Genomic DNA, 24,132 nt, shown 5'->3' on the forward strand with positions numbered 1-24,132 from the left:
CTTTAGCTGGGTCAGGTTGAACCCCTTCAGCGCTGATGACATGGCCCAGGTAATGTACCTGTGGCTTGAGTAAGTGACACTTGGAGGGCTTAACTTTTAAACCATGCTGGATCAATACTTGAAATACATCAGACAGGTGAGTCAAATATTCCTGGTAAGACTTGGAATACACGATCACATCATCAAGATAGAGTAGGACACTCTGAAAGTTAAGGTGCCCTAGGCATCGTTCCATCAGCTGTTGGAAGGTAGCCAGAGCGTTGCATAGCCCAAAGGGCATGCTCTTGAATTCGAACAGACCCACGGGGGTTACAAAGGCTGTCTTTTCTCTATCTTCTACGGCCATGGGCACTTTCCAGTACCCGCTGGTCAAATCCAACGTGGAGAAGTATGCTGCAGAACCGAACGCAGTGAGTGACTCCTCAAGACTCTGACTTTCTTGGATCACATCCGCGTCCTTCATGTCGTTTAACAGCTTCTTAACTGTTTGGTACATACCAGGTGCGACGGGCAGATGCCTTTCTTTGATGGGAGGTTTATCACCAGTCAAGATTCGATGTTTGATCATAGAAGTTCGTCCAAAATCGGTTGGATGTTTGCTGAAGGCATCTTGATACCTCTTCGCCACTTCAATGACCCCTTCGACTTGTTCCGGTGGGGTAAGGGAGCCTCCTACTTGTAGCTGGCGCCACCAAGGTTCTGGAGAACTTTCGGTATAACCTGGTGTAGTTTGGGCAGTCTGTTGTTGAGCCACCTTTCGTGAAGAGAGAATATCACTGGAGTCCAAGAAGAGGAGTTGGGCCACTGGGGTGTATTTTGGCAACACAGTGGCTACACCGGACAGATTGACCAACCGAACTGGGACGCGTCCATTTATCACTGTCACTAGGCTTCTCGCAGCCCGAACCAAGGGAAAATCTTCAGACTGTAGAGGTTCTAACAAGGCCTGATAATCTTAATTCCTTATGCCAGGACGCGCTCGACACCATAAAATTGTTTCCGTATTTGGCTGTAGGGTCACTGACCTCATGTCCTGGATCCGGACTTTAAAGATCTCTCCTTTTTGGTTCATGAACTTCTGCTCCGCCCGCAGAATTTTGAGATGGTGCTGTGCAGTCCTTTGTCCTGAAGGAGACATGTAAGGGAGAGAGGCATGCAAAGCATCTACAATATCAGTGAAGCAATGTCTCATAATGTTCATCCCTCGAATGAACTCTGTGGCCCCTGGTGCCGTCACATCGGTAACAATTATTCCTTGCCTCCTTGTGTGACCCCTCAACTGAATAGTGGGCTCCCAGTATCCATGCCTGGGAACTGGTTTCCCGTCTCCTGCCATGACACTAAAATCAATACCGTCTGGCTCACACAAGGAATCACCATTCCAATATTTATAAAATAGGCCCTTAGAGATGGTAGACACCTGCGAGCCTGTGTCAATCAGTGCCTGCAGCTGGATACCATCTATAGTAACATTTACATAGGGGCAGGATGCAATGTACAAGGATTGTCCTGAGTGGGGTTGCTCTTTTGCTGGACCTGTGATTCGTTTTCCTGAGGGGCAACCTCAGGGGATGCCCGTTTAAAGCCCAGCACTGCATCTTCCAATGCCCGGTTTTGTTGCAATACTCACAAAAAGGCCAACTAGAAGAGACCGGGCGAGAGCCACTGGAACGGGAAGGAGGAGCAGGGGTAGGTCTCTTAGTCACTGGAGGCTCCCTATTGACCTTAGTGGCTTGATTAGCTAGCTCCTTTACCACTTGAGTGAGCTGGGCAATATCCTGCTTGATCCCTTGGATTTCAGAAATTGTGGTGGGGTTTGGAGTGTCAGCCATGGGTGTGGGGGTTGTTGGTAACATTGTCGTAGAGCTAGCCACTGCACCCATGGGCTCTGATCTATGGTCAGGACTTTTCTCAGGGTCTGCCCCCTGCTCTATGACTTGAAGGGCTAGACGATTAAACGCAGAGAAAGACATATTGGTGTTCTGCACAGCCAACATCTTTAATTGGGCCTTGTCCCATTTATTTTGGACCCCTTCAATAAATCTTTCCAGCAAAAGTTTATTACCATGATCGGGGGTTATGCTGTCTAATTTTTGAACTGCCTCCAGGGCATTTTGTAAGGCTACTGCGTATGCCCGTAGTGTCTCACTTGGCGTTTGTCACCTCTCATATAGTCGGAGGCGGACCTCTGAGGGGGAGTGGGACTCAAATACCTGGTGTAATCCCTCAAAGATCTGTTCTACTGTAGTCCTCTCAGACGTGGGCCAGGTGCGAACTTCTTCACGTGCAGGTCCCTGCAGTTGCCCCATGAGTAACAGCACCTGTTGGTTAGGGGGGAGAGAATAAAGAGAAAAGATGCTCTGGAAGCTCTCTTGGAAATCTTTGAGCGAAAAGGGATCCCCTCTGTAGTTAGGAAGTACAGGCTTTCTCAGATAGAACGGAGGAGCCCCGTCATTATGGCGTCGTACTGGAGGGGAGGAGGGCAGCAGTCTCCGACCTTCTGAAACAGGAGATGATCTGGCTGAGGATGGCCCTGCAAGAGGTGATGCAATAAGGAGGGACCTAGCCGGGGGTGATCCCGGAGGGATAGCCTGCACAGGAGCCGCAAGAGGATCTGGTACATCACCTGCGTCCGGTGATCTTGGATCTGACATCTTGTCGACTTGATTGAGTGCGCTGTCGCTTTAACCCCTTAAGGACTCAGCCCATTTTGGCCTTAAGGACTCAGACAATTTAATTTTTACGTTTTCATTTTTTCCTCCTCGCCTTCTAAAAATCATAACTCTTTTATATTTTCATCCACAGACTAGTATCAGGGCTTGTTTTTTGCGCGACCAGTTGTCCTTTGTAATGACATCACTCATTATATCATAAAATGTATGGCGCAACCAAAAAACACTATTTTTGTGGGGAAATTAAAACGAAAAACGCAATTTTGCTAATTTTGGAAGGTTTTGTTTTCACGCCGTACAATTTATGGAAAAAATTACATGTGTTCTTTATTCTGAGGGTCAATACAATTAAAATGATACCCATTGTTATATACTTTTATATTATTGTTGCGCTTAAAAAAAATCACAAACTTTTTAACCAAATTAGTACGTTTATAATCCCTTTATTTTGATGACCTCTAACTTTTTTATTTTTCCGTATAAGTGGCGGTATGGGGGCTCATTTTTTGCGCCATGATCTTTACTTTTTTTTGATACCACATTTGCATATAAAAAACTTTTAATACATTTTTTATAATTTTTTTTTAATAAAATGTATTAAAAAAGTAGGAATTTTGGACTTTTTAATATTTTTTTCGTTCACGCCGTTCACCGTACGGGATCATTAACATTTTATTTTAATATTTCGGACATTTACGCACGCGGTGATACCAAATATGTCTATAAAAAATGTTTTTTACGCTTTTTGGGGGTAAAATAGGAAAAAACGGACGTTTTACTTTTTTATTGGGGGAGGGGATTTTTCACTTTTTTTTTACCTTTACATTTTTTTACATTTTTTTTACACTTGAATAGTCCCCATAGGGGACTATTCATAGCAATAGCATGATTGCTAATACTGATCTGTTCTATGTATAGGACATAGAACAGATCAGTATTATCGGTCATCTCCTGCTCTGGTCTGCTCGATCACAGACCAGAGCAGGAGACGCCGGGAGCCGCACGGAGGAAGGAGATGGGACCTCCGTGCGGCGTTATGAATGATCGGATCCCCGCAGCAGCGCTGCGGGCGATCCGATCGTTCATTTAAATCGCGAACTGCCGCAGATGCCGGGATCTGTATTGATCCCGGCACCTGAGGGGTTAATGGCGGACGCCTGCGAGATCGCGGGCGTCGGCCATTGCCGGCGGGTCCCTGGCTGCGATCAGCAGCCGGGATCATCCGCGCATGACACGGGCATCGCTCTGATGCCCGCGGTTATGCTTAGGACGTAAATGTACGTCCTGGTGCGTTAAGTACCACCTCACCAGGACGTACATTTACGTCCTGCGTCCTTAAGGGGTTAAAGGGTAGCTCCCACCATCCTATTTTTTTTTCTGTCCCTGCCTATTGCCAATCTATCCCTAACCCCCTCCCTGCTTTAAATTTTTATTTTTACTATATTAAAAATAACTTTTTTTCTGCCTGGTAGTATGCTCACTACCAGGCAGACTTCCCCAGCAGGCACCACGTCACTGATGCCTGCTGGGGGGGACTTCCGCCCTTAGTTCATCTACACAGGGTGCCTCCAGCTGTTTCACCACTACAACTCCCAGCTTGCCCTGACATCTATTGGCTGTCAGGGCATGCTGGGAGTTGTAGTATTGAAACAGCTGGAGGCACCCTGTGTAGATGAACTATTAGTTAGTTACATGCGATGGTACGGCGCTAGCCCGTTCCCTCCGCTCCCCCCCCCCGCCATACCCCGTTCCCTCCATCACAAACCCCCCTCCCGCATACCCCGTTCCCTAATTACACTTACTGCAGAGTCCGGGCAGCGGGCGTGCAGGGACAGCGGCGGTGACGAGGCGGCGGCGATGAGCGGGAGGAGTGGCCTCCCAGCCAGTGGCCGGGGAGCCAATGCGCTCGCTCCCTGCCTGTCTGATTGACAGGCAGGGAGCGAGTGCAGCCTAACTGAAAAAGGACTGATTGCCAGGCCAAAATCAGTCCTTTTTCAGGCGTGATGTCACGTCAGGCTGCAGCCGGCGTCTAGGAGGGAGACCCCTAGTGGCCGGTTTTCAAATATATCAAATATTTTCAAACATATCAAAAAATAAAGTTGGTGACAGTGCCCATTTAAGGAATTTTGAGAGCACCGTCCTTGAGTGCGCTGTCTTTGAGTGCGCCGTCGTTGAGTGCGCCGTCTCTTTCAGCTGGCTGGATGCTGCGGGAGTGTCTGCGTGCCGTGAAGCCCAGAGTTAATGCTGGGGGTATCGAAGGCTTCCGTACCCAGCCTGCGCTGCTGCGGGCACTTGCTGGTCTTTTGCAGCTTTGGTGATGATCGCCGGACGCGTTGCTATGGCTGCGCCCGGCAGTTTCCTGTTTGGTCCGGTCAGTAAATGCTTCCCCTGTGCAACACAGGGCGGATTCTTTAGTTCCGGCTCACACACTGAAGAGGCATCACCGCCGGGGCTTGACTGGGCGGAGCTGCGACCGCTCCCGGGAAATGGTGGAAACAATTTAACCCCTTCAGGTATGGACTTTTTACACTTAGTACTGGCAGCTAACAGTCTCTCCTTCACCTTCCCCACCAATTGTATTTGCGCCTCGGCAGACAATATGTTTTCTATGACACAGTCCTGTATTTCTGCTGGGCATACACTTTTCCGCACCGGCATGCGGCTCAAATAAGACACAGTTCAGACTTGGGGGAAGGACTTGATTCAGTGGCTGAATAGTTAAGGCGTACACCCGAATCCTGTTCGTGGACGCCAAAAACGTGTGGTAACCACGAGTGAAACCCGCGACCGCCACTACGCTGGGGTTAGCTACTTGGGGGGGGGGGGGGGGGGGGTTATGTACCCAGGGTCGGATGGTATTAACCCTTAATGTCACGTGACGCCACTGTAGTCTTGGTATCTCCCAGGGTACTACAGGTCCGGGGAACTCCATCTCCCCACAGGCTAGCAAGGAAAGAATTGACTCCACACTAGGTTGCAGTTTAACAGAGGCTTTACTAACTTGAAGATAGGTGGTGCAATCTCCACAGCGCTCAACCAAAGTCTCCCAAAGGTTTAACAGACAGTCTCTAGAGGAACACACAGCTTGCAGTGCCTGGACTTTATATTGCATATATGCTTGGCTCTTACGGCCGGACTAGGAGTTTTAGGTCTGCGCTATATTAGACTTGAGATTAAAGTCACTTACTGAAGTGTCGGTAGATTTGTGGCTTTTCGAAGGAAGATAATTAATTCTCCTTTAGGAATTCTCTGATCAAGGCTGAAGTAAAGGCTTGCTATTAGTTGGGGTTACTTCATGATTTTCTTATCTCTCTCTCATCTTTGCTCTCACTCCTCTGCGGAGTCTCTCTGCTATTCCGGAGCTTCACCTCCTCTGAACTTGCTCGGACCTCCACTCTGTACTCTGAACTCCCCACAACTCCTCTCAACTCCTCTAGTACTACTCTCCTACTCCACCTACTCTCAGGAAATGCCACCCCTTATAAGGGAAGGCTAAACTAAAGCCCATTGGCCAGGCAGCTGTGGATCATAGAGTTGTCTGTATCCCCTTTAGGATTTACAATAAAGTTACATACAAGTAATAACATAATATAACACCTTACACAAAAGTTCAGTCTAGCCCTCAGTCCTCCACTCTCACATACCCTGACTAAGCATGAGGTTGCTAGGTAACATACTTAAAGCTACAGACACCTAATAACGGATTGCTAAGTTATAACAATGCAAATACACATTAGAAATGGTTGAGTCCCTGCAGGGGAGCCCCCAGGACACTGGAGGTCTCAATCTGACAACACCTACAACACCTTCACACAATGTACCTGTACTGGGACACCACACTGTGTGCACCACAAGATAGCACAACCTAGAAGTAGCTCAGCTTTCATCGTGTTGGAGGTCTGTTCACACCACGGTACCGGCAACAATCAGTTGCACTACACCAAGGGTGCTCAGCATCGCTGTATCTGCTCTAAAAAAAATTTTCTAGTGGAGTACCCCTTTAAGGGTACAAATGTGAAGTCCATTGTGCTGCTGCCGTGGGGTAGCGGTGGCCGGTATGATCCCGATCTGCAGATAGCAATAGACAAGTGAAGATAAAAGGTCCCTCCTGCAGGCACTGCATCAACGTGGAATTGATCCAATAACTGGTTTCTGGTTCATAAACCTTTGTCAGATTAGCATTGGTGGCTATGAACCATTCCTGAATAAGGTGTTTGCTGGGATCTACAGAGGAACATAAGGGTTACAGCTTCTGACTACTACCTTCATCATCAACACTTACTATTACTACTAAAGCCTTTGGGTAACTACAACACACTTTTTTTTGTCAAAAAAACACCAGAAAACGTTTACATTAAAATCTGCAGCATCAAATATGCACAGGATACTGTGTGTGTGAATACATTATACATACAATGTAAAGTTGAACATGTAGAAGAAGGAATGTTCTTACACACCAGAAAACAAGATAACCTATAGCCTTTGAATTGCTCTCAGTTGTAACTTCCCTTTTATTGCAGTATGACAAGCAACTAAGGATTCTGGGAAAAGTAAACTGTGAGCTCAGCCCCTCACACAGCAAGTTAAAGGACATCTATGGAATCTTTGCTTTCTGTTCAGTCCCGAGCGCCTTTCACTTCACCTAAAGGTACATTTCCCTTTCATTTTTGAATTAGAATCTGAATTGAATTAGAATAAGTAAATCAGTGAATCTTTCCAGGAGCCAGATCTCTTCTTACAATTCATTATACTTAAAATAACATTTAGAATACAAAACATTGCTTTGTGTTTGTGAGAATTTGTGTTCTTCCTGTCAGGTTAAGAGGGTGGCCTGGATATTTCTGAAACGTAACACAATGAAAGAATGTGCATTTACACTGTAGGTTGGGTGTACACATTTTTGGTCAGTATTTTTGGTCAGTACAGTGACGCCCCGACATACAATAATTTCAACATGCGATGGCCTCTCAGAGGCCATCGCATGTTGAAGGCAGCATCAACATACAATGCTTTTGTATGTCAGGGCCATCACATAAACAGATATCCGGCAGCGCAGACTGCTTCAGCTGCCACCGGATAGCCGTTTACGGTGCCCCGTGTGGTCCGCTGACGATCACTTACCTGTCCTCGGGGCTCTGGCGCGTCCTCTTGGGATCCCCTCCATCATCGTCGCTCTCCATCGTCGTCACCATGTCGCTGTGCACGCCGTCCCGTCATCCAATAGGAGCGGCATGCGTAGCGACGTCATGGCGGCGACGGAGAGCGAGGATGCCGGGGAAGCAGAAGCCTTGCCGGAGCGTTGGGGACACCCCGGGGACGCGGCAACAGCGATGGAGGGCGACATCCAGGGCAGCGGTGACAAGCGGTGACGGTCCAGATTGGCGGGGACAGGTGAGAACAACTTCCTATACCAGTGGTCTTCAACCTGCGGACCTCCAGATGTTGCAAAACTACAACTCCCAGCATGCTGGGTGTTGTAGTTTTGCAACATCTGGAGTTCCGCAGGTTGTAGACCACTGTCCTATACACGGATCCCTCAACATACAATGGCTTCAACAAACGATGGTCCGTTTGGAACGGATTACCATCGTATGTTGAGGGACCACTGTATTGTTCACGGAAATAAAGATTGGAACCAACAGAGAGAAAACTGCCATTGGAATAACTTGCACCCTATTCTGTGTTTTGGACCCATGTGTAAACCCAGCCTTTAAGTTGCTGGTAAACTTTAATTGCTTATTATCCTATATGGAATTTTGTATTTCTTAAAACCTGTGTCCTAAGCTTTTCCTCCTGATAGTAAGCTCTAGTTTTTCATAACCTTTAATCAGGCTTTGTAGCTGTATGTTGTAGCTTACTATACATTGCATATATAATAATGCCTTTACCCTTTACGTGGAAAGCTGTATGAATATAGAACATGAGACTAGATGCTTTTCATACCACTCCAGAAACCTGCAATTATATTAACAAAAAAAATGTATATTTTCATATTTATAGAATCCATAGCATTCTCTTGTGGGTTAGAAGAAGATTGTCAGGAATATTGCAGATTTCATTTTTTAGCAGAAACATTAGCATTTAGATGTTCTGGGGGAATACATTGTTCTTACTTGGGGCATCAGGTGGTAACCATTATCTTTATAATCCATATGGATGGTGCCGGAGTTAAAATGAAGTGCATAGGGTAATAAAACCTGTGTAACATGTTATAATACTTAGTAACCTTATGTACCTAGAGGCGTACCCCTTGCTCCCCTGGGAGGTGCTGAATGACCTCCCTCCCAAATAAAAATGTAAATCACCCGCCTTTTCCCTTTTATCCAAATAAATCAATGTAAAAAATAAATAAATAAGCGTATTTGGCATTCCAGTATGCGGGATTGTCCAAACAATTAAATTATTACATTCCTGATCCCGAATTGTCAACAGCACACATGCAAAAAAAATTCCAAATGCCCGATTTTCAGATTTTTCAGATTTTTCAGATTTTTGAAATTCTACTATTTAAATTACGATTTCTTCTATGTTGATGAAATATGCTGGGAACAGATTTACCAAATAGGGCATTAAAAAGGGGTAGCTACCGGAATAGCTCAGTGAGGGGTTGCATTTTTTGAGGCGGTAGCTCTGTATTATTCTGTGCATGTATGGGTATATGTTATTTACTTTTAAAGCGGTACTCCGCTCCTAAACATCATATCCCCTATCCTAAGGATAGGGGATAACATGTTGGATCTTGGGGGGGGGTCCGGATGCTAGGACCCCAGTGATCTCCGGTGAAGCACCCTGTAATCCGATGCATTGAGTGAACTCCGCTCCTGGCTTCCTTGTTCATGAACGCTGCAACGCCGTCCCGGAGATCACAAGGGAGTCCCAGTGGACGGACCCCCACGATCAGACATGTTATCCCCTATCCTCTGGATAGAGGATAACATGTCTAGGGGCGGAGTACCCCTTTAAGGTAAGTATCAGGCTCGCTGCTCACTATTGTTTAAATTCTGCATACTGAATCTTTACACTTGTTAGGACCAGATACTGGAATACAAAATGGAGATGGTAAAAGTGTGTTTTTTTTATTTTTATGTACTATGTTCTACTGCTCTACAAGTATTGGAGAGTTTTGGGGTAGATACTGCCTGTGGATTGTACCCTTTTTGTTGTTTGAATTTTTGTGCATGTCTCTCTAATTTTCAAATAATTTTATTAGGAATAAGACTGGATTGTTTAGCTGAAACAAAAAAATGGGTCCAGAACACAGAAAAAGGTGCAAATTTTCCATCATAGTTTTTTCTGTATTGGTTCCATTCCTGGTTTTGACTAAAAATACTGATCAAAATACTGTGTGTGAACCCAGTCCAATTTGAATTTTTACAATTTAGCTTTTTGAAATAAACCTTTTTCTGTGATTTTCAAGGAATTTGCCTTTGAACTGTTTTTTTTTAATGTGTTTTCTATACAGAAATGTCATTTGAATACTTCAAATATAAAGGAGTAAACTTTTCCCATGGGTCATATACATCAGAGGCTCTCAGCTTTGCAGAAAATTTTTTTGAAGTTCTCGATGATGATGTCTATATAGTAACTTATCCTAAGTCAGGTGAGCTTTTCAACTTCTCTTAACAGACTTGGACCCCTCATAGCGATAGTGTGTAAAATAAGCAAAACACTCAATCTACATAGAAGTGTACATATAAGCTTATCAGTCATACAATTACAGTCCTCCAGAGCAGAGTGCTAAGGATGACATGGTTCCTGTAAGAGAATGAAGTTCCAGTTGGGGTACACATAATATGCTATCATGGGGCAATTGGTCATCTACATCAGGCAATATTTCTATACTAATTGGTAGAAACCTAACACCTCATGTTTTTCTTTATTATAAATGCATTGTTTAAAAGAAAATAATATCATACAGCTTTGTCTCTTTAGGCACAAACTGGATGATAGAGATTTTAAGCTTACTGAGGACTAAAGGCGATCCTACATGGTGTAATTCTCTTCCTATTTGGCTCCGATCTCCATGGTATGAAACCATAGAAGGACAGTCACAGATCAAAGATGTCGCTTCTCCATGGGTGCTTACTTCTCATTTACCAATCCACATTTTTGCAAAGTCTTTCTTCACATCCAAAGCTAAGGTATGTAAAATAATTCCAAAGGAAAAATACTAAGTCTTTTTAAAAGAAACATTTAGACTACTCATAAAGAAATCAAAACTTGTAATGTTGTTGATCTTAGTGATACTCATAGAAAAACCCAACCAAATCACATAATGTTACTGTCAGGAACCGGACTGGTATGCGGGTAGTGGATCCTCTGTGTCAGTGAGGCGCTGACGTGGGCCGTACCAGAGGACCGGTTCTAAGAAATCACTGGTTTTCACCAGAGCCCGCCGCAAGGCGGGATGGACTTGCTGCGGCGGTAACTCCCAGGTCGTATCCCCTGTTAGCGGCTCGACCTCACTGACAGCTGAGATAGGCGTAGTACACAAGGACAAGGTGAAGGCAAGGTCAAGGCAAGAGGTCAAGGCAGGCGGCAAAGGTTCGTAGTCAGGGGCAACGGCAAGGGGGCTGGAAACACAGGCTAGGGATACACAAAACGCTTTCTCAGGGCACTAGGCAACAAGATCCGGCGAGGACTAGAAGGGGAAGTGGGTTTTTATAAGAATGGAGGTGATTGCACTTGATTGGGCCAGGCACCAATTAGTGGTGCACTGGCCCTTTAAATTTCAGAGAGCGGGCACGCGCGCTCCCTAGAGAGCGGGGCCGCGCGCGCCGGGACGGGACAGAAGGAGGACGGGGCAGGTGAGCAAAACGGGACGTGACCCGCTGGCAGGCACGTTCCGCCGCGCGGATCGCATCCCCACCAGGGAACTCAGAGCAGCGCTCCCGGTCAGCGATTCTGACTGGGGCTCTTTTTGGAACCAAGGAACCTGTGGATAAGACTCCCAGGATCTCTCCTCAGGACCACAATTCTCCCAATCAAGTAAACATTTTTTTTTTACCTCGGACGACCTTGGAGGCGAGGATTTCCTTGACAGCGAAGACATCAGAGGAGCCAGAAACAGGAGTGGAAACAGTGACCTTGGGAGAATAACGGTTAAGTATGAGAGGTTTAAGGAGAGAAACATGGAAAGAGTTGGGAATACGAAGAGAACAGGGAAGATGAAGCTTGTAGGAGACAGAATTGATTAGATTTTAGATTTTAAAAGGCCCGAGATAACGAGGACCCAGCTTGTAGCTAGGGACACGAAACCGTATGTATTTGGCAGAGAGCCACACTTTGTCACCAGGGGCAAAGACAGGAGGAGTTCTTCTCTTTTTATCCGCATGTCTCTTCATGCGAGAAGAGGCCAGTAAGAGTGATTTTTGATTCTCCTTCCCGATAGAGGAGAAGTCCCGGGTTAATTCATCCACGGCAGGAACTCCAGAAGAAGTGGGAATGGGGAGGGGGGCAGCGGGTGACGGCCGTACACCACAAAAAAATTGAGATTTTGAGGAGGACTCAGAATTTTTGAAATTGTACGAGAATTCAGCCCAGGGCAGAAGGTCGACCCAATCATCTTGACGAGAGGAGACAAAATGTCGCAAGTAGTCACCAAGAATCTGGTTCACTCTCTCCACTTGTCCATTGGATTTGGGGGTGATAGGAGGAAGAGAAATTCAATTTGATCTTTAATTGATTGCAGAGTGCTCTCCAAAATTTTGAAACAAATTGAATGCCTCTATCCGAGACAATATGAGTTGGAAGTCCGTGAAGACGAAATATCTGCAGAAAAAATTGCTGCGCCAACTGTGGGGCAGAAGGAAGGCCAGGAAGTGGGACAAAATGAGCCATTTTGGAAAAACGATCAACGACCACCCAAATGACAATGTTACCATGAGATAAAGGAAGGTCAGTGATGAAGTCCAGGGCTATGTGGGACCAAGGCTGTTCAGGCACCGGCAGAGGAAGGAGAAGACCTGCAGGCTTCAGGCATGGAGTCTTATCACGAGCACACACTGTACAGGCTCATACGAAATCGGTCACGTCCTTTTCCAGGGAGGACCACCAATAGTGTCTGGCAATCAACTGTATAGATTTTTTGATTCCAGCGTGACCAGCAAGATGGGAGGAATGACCCCATTTGAGAGTCTGGAGGCGAAGATGTGGAGGAACATAAGTTTTTCCTGGAGGAATTTGCACCAGAGAAGCAGGAGCAGAAGAGATCAGACACTCAGGAGGTATGATGTGCTGATGAACAGTCTCGGCTTCTGAGGCATCGGTGGAACATGATAGAGCATCAGCCCTGACATTCTTGTCTGCAGGACGAAAATGGATTTGAAAAAACAGCGACCATCTGGCCTGGCAAAGATTTAACCGCTGGGCGGATTGGAGATAAGACAGGTTTTTATGGTTCATGTAAATGGTGATGGGGTGAAGGGATCCCTCCAGGAGGTGTCTCCATTCCTCAAGTGCCAACTTGATGGCCAACAGTTCACGGTCTCCTATAGAATAGTTTTTTTCAGGAGGAGAAAAAGTTTTGGAGAAGAAACCACAAGTGACGTTTTTTCCCTTAGCGTTTTTTTGGAGAAGGACAGCTCCAGCTCCCACTGAGGAGGCATCAACCTCAAGGAAGAAAGGCTTCAGAGGATCTGGCCTGGACAAGACTGGTGCAGAGGCGAAGGCGGCCTTAAGGAGAGTAAAAGCTTTATCCGCTTGGGGAGGCCAGGACCTCGGATTCGCATTTTTCTTTGCCAGTGCCACAATAGGAGCAATGATGGTGGAGAAGTGGGGAATAAACTGACGATAGTAGTTGGCGAATCCGAGGAAGCGCTGGATAGCGGGAGTCCAGAGGGGCGTGGCCAATCCAAGATTGTGGAGAGCTTGTCAGGATCCATTAGAAGACCTTGTCCAGAGACCAGGTATCCCAGGAAAGGAAGACAGCTGCATTCAAAAAGGCATTTTTCAAATTTGGCGTAAAGATGATTTGCACGAAGGTGCTGGAGCACTTGATGGACATGTAGCCGGTGTTCCTCTAGGTTGGAGGAAAAGATTAGGATGTCGTCTAAATAGACAACAACGCAGGTGTACAGTAGGTCCCGAAAAATTTCATTGACAAAATCTTGAAATACTGCAGGGGCGTTGCAAAGTCCAAATGGCATGACGAGATACTCGAAGTAGCCATCCCTGTTGTTAAAAGCGGTTTTCCACTCATCTCCTTCTCGAATTCTGATGAGGTTATAAGCGCCCCTTAGGTCGAGTTTAGTGAAAATTTTTGCTCCACGCAGAAGGTCAAAGAGTTCCGAGATGAGAGGCAGAGGGTAGCGTTTTTTTACTGTGATTTTATTGAGGCCACGATAGTCTATGCAGGGGTGTAGCGAACCGTCCTTCTTGGCTACGAAGAAGAACCCCGCTCCAGCTGGAGAAGAAGACTTTGTGATGAAACCTCTCTTAAGATTCTCCTGTATGTATTCTGTCATGGCCTTAGTTTCAGGATCAGAGAGAGGATAAATTCTGCCACGGGGCGGTGTAGTACCAGGGAGCAGGTCAATAGGGCAGTCGTAGGGTCTTGTGGTGTTAAGACCTCCGCCTGCTTTTTACAGAAGACAACAGAAAAGTCCTGATAGACCTTTGGAAGGCCAGGCAATGGAGTAGCAACGGAGACTTGACTGGTAGATAAAGACCTGAGGCAACGTTTGTGGCAGGAAGAGCCCCAGGATTTAATGTCCCCAGTGGTCCAGTCGAGAATAGGAGTGTGACGCTGGAGCCAGGGCAGGCCAAGAAGGATGTCAAAGGTACAGTTCAATTCAATTTTTTTCTTGATGGAGAACACCAACGGTCATGAGCAAAGGTTCGGTGCGGTAACGCACGGTGCAGTCCAGATTTTCTCCGTTAACAGAAGAATGAAGAAAGGTTTGATGAGACGGGTAATAGGAATGTTGAATCTGTTGATAAATGAGGCTTCAATAAAGTTTCCTGCAGAACCTGAGTCCAGGAAGGCCACAGCATAGAAGGAGGAATTAGCGGATGGAGAAATCCGCCCTGGAATAATCAGGCGTGGAGAGGATGAATTCACACATAGTAACGCCTCTCCCACGTTAACTAGGTGCGTGCGTTTCCCTGACGCGGAGGGCGAATAGGGCAGTCCTTAAGGAAATGTTCACTACTAGCGCAGTACCGGCACAAGTTTCCATTTCTGTGGCGAGTCCTCTCTTCTTGGGTCAGGCGAGACCGATCCACTTGCATAGCCTCCTCGGCGGGAGGCACAGGAGTAGGTTGCAAAGGACTCTGGAAGAGAGGTGCCAAGCGAGAAAGCCGCCTGGTGTGAACAAGATCCTTTTCTGGGCGGAGCTCCTGGCGTCTTTCAGAGAAACGCATATCTATGCGGCTGGCCAATTAGATAAGTTCAGGCAAGGTAGCGGGAATTTCTCGTGCGGCCAGAACATCCTTGTTGTGGCTGGATAAACCTTTCTTGAAGGTCGCGCAGAGGGCCTCATTATTCCAAGCTAGCTCAGAGGCGAGGGTGCGGAACTGGATGGCATATTCGCCCACTGAAGAGTTCCCTTGGACGAGATTCAGAAGAGCCGTCTCGGCAGAGGAGGCCTGGGCTGGCTCCTCGAAGACACGGCGTACTTTGGAGAAGAAGGACTGGATGGAAGCAGTGGCAGGATCGTTGCGGTCCCAAAGCGAAGTGGCCCAGGACAAGGCCTTTCCAGATAGTAAACTGACCACGAAAGCCACCTTAGACCATTCTGTGGGGAACTGGTCCAACATCATCTAAAGGTGCAGGGAACATTGAGACAGGAATCCCCAGCACATCTTAGAGTCCCCATCAAATTTCTCGGGAAGAGACAAACGGACTCTAGAGGAAGAAGCGGCAGCTCGGAGTGGAGGAGATGCTGGAGCTGGCGGAGGAGATGGTAGACGTGGTGGAGGCAGAAGCTGCTGGAGCATGGCGGCCAACTGCGACAGTTCTTGTCCTTGTTGGGCGATCTGCTGAGACTGCTGGGCAACCACGGTAGTGAGGTCAGCGAGACTTGGTAGCGGCACCTCAGCGGGATCCATGGCCGGATCTACTGTCAGGAACCTGACTGGTATGCGGGTAGTGGATCCTCTGTGTCAGTGAGGCGATGACGTGGGCCGTACCAGAGGACCGGTTCTAAGAAGTTACTGGTTTTCACCAGAGCCCGCCGCAAGGCGGGATGGACTGTCAGGAACCAAACTGGTATGCGGGTAGTGGATCCTCTGTGTCAGTGAGGCGATGACGTGGGCCGTACCAGAGGACTGGTTCTAAGAAGTTACTGGTTTTCACCAGAGCCCGCCGCAAGGCAGGATGGACTTGCTGCGGATGTAACTCCCAGGTCGTATCCCCTGATAGCGGCTCGACCTCACTGACAGCTGAGATAGGCGTAGTACACAAGGACAAGGCGAAGGCTAGGTCGGACGTAGCAAGAGGTCAAGGCAGGCGGCAAAGGTTCGTAGTCAGGGGCAACGGCAAGGGGCCACACGCTCCGGGACGGGACAGAAGGAGGACAGGGCAGGTGAGCAGAATGGGACGCGACCCACGGGCAGGCACGTCCCGCCGCGTGGATCGCATTCCTGCAGGGGAACTCAGAGCAGCGCTCCCGGTCAGCTAATCTGACCGGGGCGCTGCTAACAGAAGATGAACGGCGCGAGCGCTCCGGGGGAGGGGAGGGACCTGGAGCGCTCAGCGTTACAGTAATTGTAGGGACCCCATGTTTTCTACAACTTCAGTCTCAGTATTCTGCAAATTACAGAGTTTAAGGTGGATTGGATCCAAGGGTTAATTCTCTGGATAACAAGGGGTCCTTTAAGATGGGCAGACCAGTGCCTGATATATGTGCTGATTTAAAAAAAATAATAGATAGAATGCAATGTGATCTGTGCATAAAACCTTAGGAGGCCTGCATGCAATGTAAGAACCACTAATTTAGTGAATTTTCAAGGTACTTTTACTTGCCCTTTAAAGCTATAATAATAACTGCAATAATAAGGCATACTGCGGTTAAAAACTATAAGCCATAATGCTATTTGCGATGTTGCTTTTTCTTTTTTAGTTTTTTTTTTTTATGGAAAAAGGAATGAATGAACTAGGCTTAAAAGGTAAAAACACTGTGAGTTATCAGCTTTAGGCTAGGTTTCTGGCGTCTTTTGGAAAACCGGCACTGCAGTTTTTAAGCTGAAGTGAGAAGTGGATCCAGTAGGAAGGATGTCTAAATCCTTCCTTCATATTTCCCATTTCTCCATTTTGTACCTGTAGTCTTTGAGTATACTTCCTCCAGAGAATCCACACTGTCCCTGAAAGGTAAATCAAGTCTTCCCTCTCATCTCTGACTACCTCAAGTTCTGGCCAGCTGTTCCTTGTTGTTCCTTCTACTACTGTATGTACACAGGGCTCCCTCCTGAATGTAATCTCCCCTCTTCCCCTCCATTTAGCCTATCATCGTCATTATCATCAGCAACAGCTGCTTAGTGTAACCACTTCCTTGTTGTTCTGTTTCTTTCATTTCTCACATAGCAACCTGCACAGCCAGTACATCAGTAATTCCTTTTCCTCCCACATGCCATCAATAGTGCTGTACTGTCAATCATCTCTCAGTATATTGCCAACCTGTTTACCAGCAATGTGTCATGGCATAGCAGTAAGGAGCATAGGCTGTGCTGTGATTAGCCAGACAACTAATTGAAATGAAGTCTATGTTTGTATATTACTGGCAAACTGCCCAGTTCTAGTCCAACCCCCTTAAAAAGAGAAAATTATACATAGCTGTGTACCTTCAAGAGTGCACTCAGAGGCTCAATAATAGCAGTGAAAGCACTTAAACAGATTTGTAGATTACAAAATGGAAAGATAACACCAGCACTGAATAGATCCTGTACAAGCTGCCTAGATAAAACAGGTGGATCTCGGCTAAAACCACCAAAAATGGAGCTGTATACAATATATATAAATGTGTATCGGCGCTCTAATAATAAAAACTATAAATAGTAATAGAGGCTCACTTACTAAAATCCTGATGGGGAGTGTACTCAGAATCTCTGCCCAGAAGGAAGTTCTTGTCTCCACTTAAAAATCCTGCAAAGCTGTAAATCCGCGCCCTTGATAGTATGGAGCTTGTCCCGTTATACTTGCTTTTTCTGCTTGGAGTAGTTTACAGTTACAAGTCCGTGGTTCCAGGCAGCCTATTAGCCGGGAGATCTGCTCCGGTCGGTGGCGTCTCACTGGCTTGCTGTACTTTTAGTGGATTACGGAGTGCTGTGACCTAGCGCTGCGAGTTATGTCACTACTACAGGGAGAGCGCAAAGCCAAAAAGCATCTAAGGTGTTTTGGAAAGTAACCCTTTCCTTCATCAGAGGATTATAAATTACTCTGGAAATTACAGAGGAAATTATTTTATTTTTGAAACACAGAGCTCTCTGCTGACATCACGAGCACAGTACTCTCTGCTGACATCTCTGTCCATTTTAAGAACTGTCCAGATTAGGAGAAAATCCCCATAGCAAACACATGCTGTTTTGGACAGTTCCTAAAATGGACAGAGATGTCAGCAGAGAGCACTGTGCTCGTGATGCCAGCAGAGAGCTCTGTGTTCCAAAAAGAAAATAATTTCCTCTGTAGTATTCAGCAGCTAATAAGTACTGGAAGGATTAAGATTTTTTAATAGAAGTAATTTACAAATCTGTTTAACTTTCTCGCACCACCGGATCACCTCTTTAAATTTGTTTGACAGGCACATAGATAAATAATCAAATATTCCAGTATGATAAATTGAGATATATATATAGACATTTGTTGTTTTATTCTACAGATCATCTATGTCATGAGGAACCCTAAGGATATCCTAGTGTCTTTGTTCTACTTTTCCAAAATGGTTTGCCTCTATAAAGATCCCAAAACCTTTCCAGAGTTTTTTGAAAACTTTTTGCAAGGCAATGGTGAGTACATAGGAAGCTAAATATTAAAGGCTTTCTAAAAGTATTTTAGCAGGAAAAAAAAAAAAGTTTCAAGCTTTGGAGCCCACCACACCCCAATAGATTTGCTATAATTTATGCCAAGTTGGTATTCAGAAAAATACATTGATTTTAGTTTGTTGGGTACAGCCAAACTAACAACTTAAAATGCATTAAATATGTTGAGGTCTGTACTTCTTAATAAAAGTATAGTACAGTCGGAAAATGAGCCAGACTGAGTCACTAGGTGACTTGGCTCGAGTTGTTGGATTGAATGGGGTCTGTGCCGATCCAAGCACCGATACTGTGGCAGACGATTGAGAGCTTCTCCCAACGGATCCGTGCCATGTAGGCACAAAAGGGATGTGAATGCTTTCTAAATCTTCTACATGGTGTCTGATATATTTTTAAATATTGGATGTGATGATGTGTTAGTGAGCTTTACTGAAAGGGCTTGTCTGTTAAAGAAGCTGAACAAATTATTAGTGGGCTAACACCTAACACATACAGTTAAAGTAGTCTGTGCAAGCAACTTCCAAGAACTAAAGATATGGAAACAGCAAAAATGGGGGAGCTACTGCTGCCATGAAGGGAAAGCATACTATAAAAAATACAGAGTACACTGTATTTGAGGCCTGTACCCTCTGGCCAGAAAAATATACCCTAAAAATATCATATATAGGCTCTCAGGTATTTAAAATAGTTTTTTTTATTGTTTCACTGTAAATTCTTATAGTTATAGAAATATACTGTATAAGATAAAATTTATAAGTCATAAATATCCCCCTACAACACCAAAGCCCACTGTTCAGAGGCAAAGCATTTTCAGTACAAAATTATAAAAAAAAAATGAAAAACTGTATATTTAAATCTGTTATATGGGTTCATATGTGGTCTCCCAGAGCTGGTCAGTGGTGTCTCAGTGCAACCCAAGGGAATGCAGGTGAGAGAGGGAGGCTTTTAAGTGTAACATGGACCACCCCTGTGAAGACCCCTGCAGTATACACTTTCACTGGATAGTCGCCAGAGTAGGAAGCTAGTCTCAAGTCACTAGTAAATCTGTCATAAGTTCAGTCTGTCTAAAGTAAAGTATGTCACCAGTCAGGTCAGTCAGCTGTCAGTAACAATGGCCTATCACACTATATCCCCCATCATTAGACCTACACATAAACTGTCACCCTACTTCTGGCATCACAAACGTGACAACCTGTCAGCCAAGTATCCATGCTAAATACGATGTTTGTTGCTAATGAGAATCTGTCCTCCGCTGCAAGCATGCCAAATGAATCCCATTACGAAACAGCATTTATGGCTCTAATAAAGATGTTACCTTTATTTTACTTGTATGGCTGACTACACTTTATGTTGACTACACAAATAAAATAAAAGTACCATCTTTATTAGTACCAGATATGCTGTGTCTAATGTGATTCCTTAAGCATGCTTACAACTGGTCACAGATTCAATATAAAGGGGCACTCCGCCCCTAGACATCTTATCCCCCATCCGCCATGCCCCCTCCCATAGACTTGCATTGAGGGTGTGTGGCTGTGACACCACGAGCGGGGCGTGGCCCCGACATCACGAGCATCAGGCGCTGCACCCGACACTCTGAAAGAACACCGGGTGCAGCAGGGAGATCATGGGGGTCCCCAGCAGTGGACCCACGCGATCAGACATCTTATCCCCTATCCTTTGGATAAGGGATAAGATGTCTAGGTGCGGAGTACCCCTTTAAGTCCACACAGTATTATGCTGGCAATATGTAGTCTCCAATTTAATTACTATTGTTAACAAGTGTCTCTCTTTAGGACATCTGTAATGTGGGTCCACTTTACATCACTACAACCTGACGCCGTTACGTTGTATATGAGGTGTTTGTTTAAATCTTAGGTTTCTCCTCAAGAAATAAATTATGTACTGTACAGTCGACAGATTTTAGCAAAACTCACTTTCCATGTAAACATAAGATAGGAAAAGGATAGTTCTTCCACCATACACTGGTATACTGTTCTCTCAATTGTCCAGCTGTCTAAGATGCGGGTAGAATGGGACTCAAACTATGCAGGTACCAGGTTTATACCATTGATGCCGCTATTTCCACACTGAGGATGGTCTGGCCCGACTTCACCATAGTTGTCTTTTTAGGGTGCATGCATCTTGGGGTGCTGGATCTGTAGTGTGGCCTCTAGTGTTCAGATGCCATAAATGTCTGACAGATGTGGGTCCCACCTCTATAAAGTAAAGTCCCAACAGATTATGCTTTCCACAACAAGAAATCAATCAAAAAAGTAGATATGTGCCTAAAATATAACTTTTAGTGAGTTTGCATATAATAGGTCACCAAACTTACAGTGTAATACACTGTCATTTTGGTGAATTTTTATATGCAAACTCACTAAAAGTTATATTTTAGGCACACATCAACTTTTTTGATTGATTACCGTATTTATCGGGGTATACCACGCACCGGCCTATAACACGCACCCTAATTTTTCCAAGGATATTTGGGTAAAAATTGTTTTTTACCCAAATATCCTTCGTAAAATGAGGGTGCGTGTGTGTGCATGTGTATACCCTGATAGACTGTTTCTGACCCCGCAGAAGCGCGGCTTTTGCGGGGTCAGAGACCGCCGTTGCTGTCCGCTTTTCTCCCTCTGCCTTTCCTGGGGTCTAGAGTCCTTCTGCCTCCGCTTCTCTCCCCCTGGCTGGCCGCCACCGCTGCCCCATTACCTCCCCCATCCCCAGTTTCATAATTACCTGTTCCATGGGTCAACGCTGCTTCTGGCTCCGGAGGCGTCCTTAGCTGTCACTGTGCGCCGGGCCACTGACGGTGACGTCACTCGTCATTGCGCAGCACATAGCAACACTGCAGGACACCGCTGGAGCCAGAAGCAGCGCCGACCCCGGGAACAGGTAATTATAAAACTGGGGATGGGGGAGGTAATGGGGCAGCGGCGGCGGTCTCTGGTCCCCAGGATAGGCAGGGGCAGAGAAGCAGGCAGCGACGGCAGGTCTCTGGCTCTGCAAAAGCCGCTGCAGTTCATTGATTTAAAGTGCCCGCTTTAAATCCTTGAACTGCAGCGGCTTATTGGCGTATAACACTTTTAGCCTGAAAAATGCGTGTTATACGCCGATAAATATGGTAATTGCCTTAGATATAAATACACCAAGTGGGGTTACCTGCGTGACCAGTACAATATACACAGTCGAGGTTTGTCATTTACTGTACAAGAAAAAGAAAATGACATTGACATATATATACATGTATGTAATATTTTACAGCCCAGCAAAAGTTAAAAATTGATCTAATTTGGCATCATCTATAGGGCTCACGTAGGCAAGTACTTTTTTTTAAATGTATCATGTTGAGATAACTCTTTGCTTTCTCTCACATTTTTCCAATAGTTCTTTATAGCTCATGGTTTGATCATGTGAAAGGATGGATGCAAATAAAGGACAATAGCAACTTTTTCTTTATTACATATGAGGAACTTCATGGGGTAAAGTAATAGCATTAATTAATACTAATATGTATGCTATCACGAGTGATGTCCACTGTCTACACATCATCCCCTTGTTTCCTCACTTCTTTATGATTTAGTATAGTTGAAGTTATCCGTGCACTATATAGTTATACAGCTTTCTCAGTAACACTCTGTGGCTTAGAAATAAATCTAGACAATTTTTCTAGCTTTTTATTTGTGATCTACATAAAAATGTACATTGATTTCATATTTAATCTATAATCCAAAGGACTGGGGTAAGTTGTGTACAGAGATAAGCTACAACTTTTAATGTTTCACTATTAAAAATAAAAATTATATAAACAAAAGTGCATTAAATGTGACTCGTGAACATTATAAAAATGTATTGAAATCTAATATTGCACAACATAGCCCCATGGGGCCCAAGTCAGATAAACCGCACAGTAGTATAAGAAATTAGTGGGAGCTGATAATGTGTATTCTATCCCTAAATGACCTGTCGTGACTTTAAGGGGACGCAGTGGATAGCCCCCGGACCAAAGCCCTACTTCTAAATGGCTGCCCTAGCTGTTTGATACATTGCTGGGGCACACGCCTAGAAAGGGCGACCGGCATATCTCTGGACCCTATGCCCTACACTTATAATGCTCTATTGTGTACAAATAATATTGTACAAACACAAAGGGTAAAGTGCGTTGCAGTTTTAGGTAAACAGCAATAAAAAGTGCTATTGTATGCAAAATACAAAACTATGGACATGCACGGATGCAAGCAATCATATCCATAGGTAACATGACTTTATCCTCAATACGGTCTTTTACCACTGTAGTGGATCATCAGGAGGATCTCGCTGAGATGTTCACTTGTCAAAGCATGGTCCGGTAGTGGCATAATACTGCCGTCCCGCCGTCCATTTAAGCAGCAAGGTCCGCCCTACGTGACGTCTCCATGTTCCTGCAGCCAAGAAGCATAAGTCAAATCATCTGATAGATATATCTGGATGGTAAACCTTAAGTTATCAACCTAAATATCCACCCTCATTGATGCTCATGCATCCAGCTGGGCATAGGATGACTAGCATCCAGCTGGACCCATAGTAGGGTGAGTACTATAGAGAGGCTGAATGTGCATAAATGCACACCCCTAGATCAGTGGATCAGTCCATGTACATAAACCTATATGGTTCCAGCCATATACCACATGCAACAATCACTAGGGACTCATAAAGGCATAATACCAGATACAAGAGAATCATACTCCCAACCGATATCATACTGTAACAAATGCTAACACTATAAGCATATATGATATGATGCCAACCAATGGATGAACCTAACGCTGCCTATGGGTACCCATTCTGAAGTAAAAGAGACTCATGGACATGTATAAGAAGAAGGGAGAACACACATGAAAACATAATGTAAAAAAATATAAATGATGCCACATATCTACATAAATTAACCCCTATTGGCTAGTTCTCATGGTGGTAGGCAGTATAACACAATTTATATGTTCGAGAGCATACTCAACAGACAGCAGTCTACTCAAAGGTAATTGGACATGCAATTATAGAATACTTCTATATAACATGCACTTATAAGGGGACCACTACTGCACGCATGTATACTACCCCGACATTCACACTTTGGCGCTGCAGCGCTGCTAAAACTACCAGTCATTGGACTGTAGTGGCGACATCAGTACGCGATTGTAATGGTATGGTGGGAATGGGTATCATAGTTACATACTAATGTCTGTTTAGAAGCGTGTGTCAGTGGTCTGTCTAAGATTCATACCTGCGAGGCTGGCCCTAGGACACGCAAATAGTGCGTTTACTGAAGTTATTTTCACACCTGCTCCCAGTGTGCATGTCTGGATTCGGCTGGGTCCGGGATGACACCCTCCCGGGGGGCACATCTTTTTACAAGTAGCCATGTGCTCTTGTCTGTGTGCACTCCCTGGAAGGCGTTACATCACTGGGCAGAGACTTATGCTTTTTGGCTGCTGGAACAGAA

At 45.3% G+C, this 24,132-nt stretch overlaps 1 protein-coding gene across 1 annotated transcript in view; it reads left to right on the forward strand.

The window, feature by feature from the left end:
* The window catches only part of LOC130294380 (sulfotransferase 2B1-like), a 65,758-nt gene that overhangs the window by 19,824 nt on the left and 21,802 nt on the right, over nt 1-24,132 (forward strand). Inside the window, exons 2-6 of the mRNA XM_056544087.1 lie at nt 7,193-7,320; nt 10,135-10,272; nt 10,605-10,813; nt 18,488-18,614; nt 22,038-22,132. Coding sequence (XP_056400062.1) covers nt 7,269-7,320; nt 10,135-10,272; nt 10,605-10,813; nt 18,488-18,614; nt 22,038-22,132 — 621 coding nt within the window. The 5' untranslated portion in view covers nt 7,193-7,268. The remainder of the gene's footprint in view (nt 1-7,192; nt 7,321-10,134; nt 10,273-10,604; nt 10,814-18,487; nt 18,615-22,037; nt 22,133-24,132) is intronic.

This window comes from Hyla sarda, chromosome 10 (assembly GCF_029499605.1).
Source record: "Hyla sarda isolate aHylSar1 chromosome 10, aHylSar1.hap1, whole genome shotgun sequence".
Classification (NCBI taxonomy): Eukaryota; Metazoa; Chordata; class Amphibia; order Anura; family Hylidae; genus Hyla; species Hyla sarda.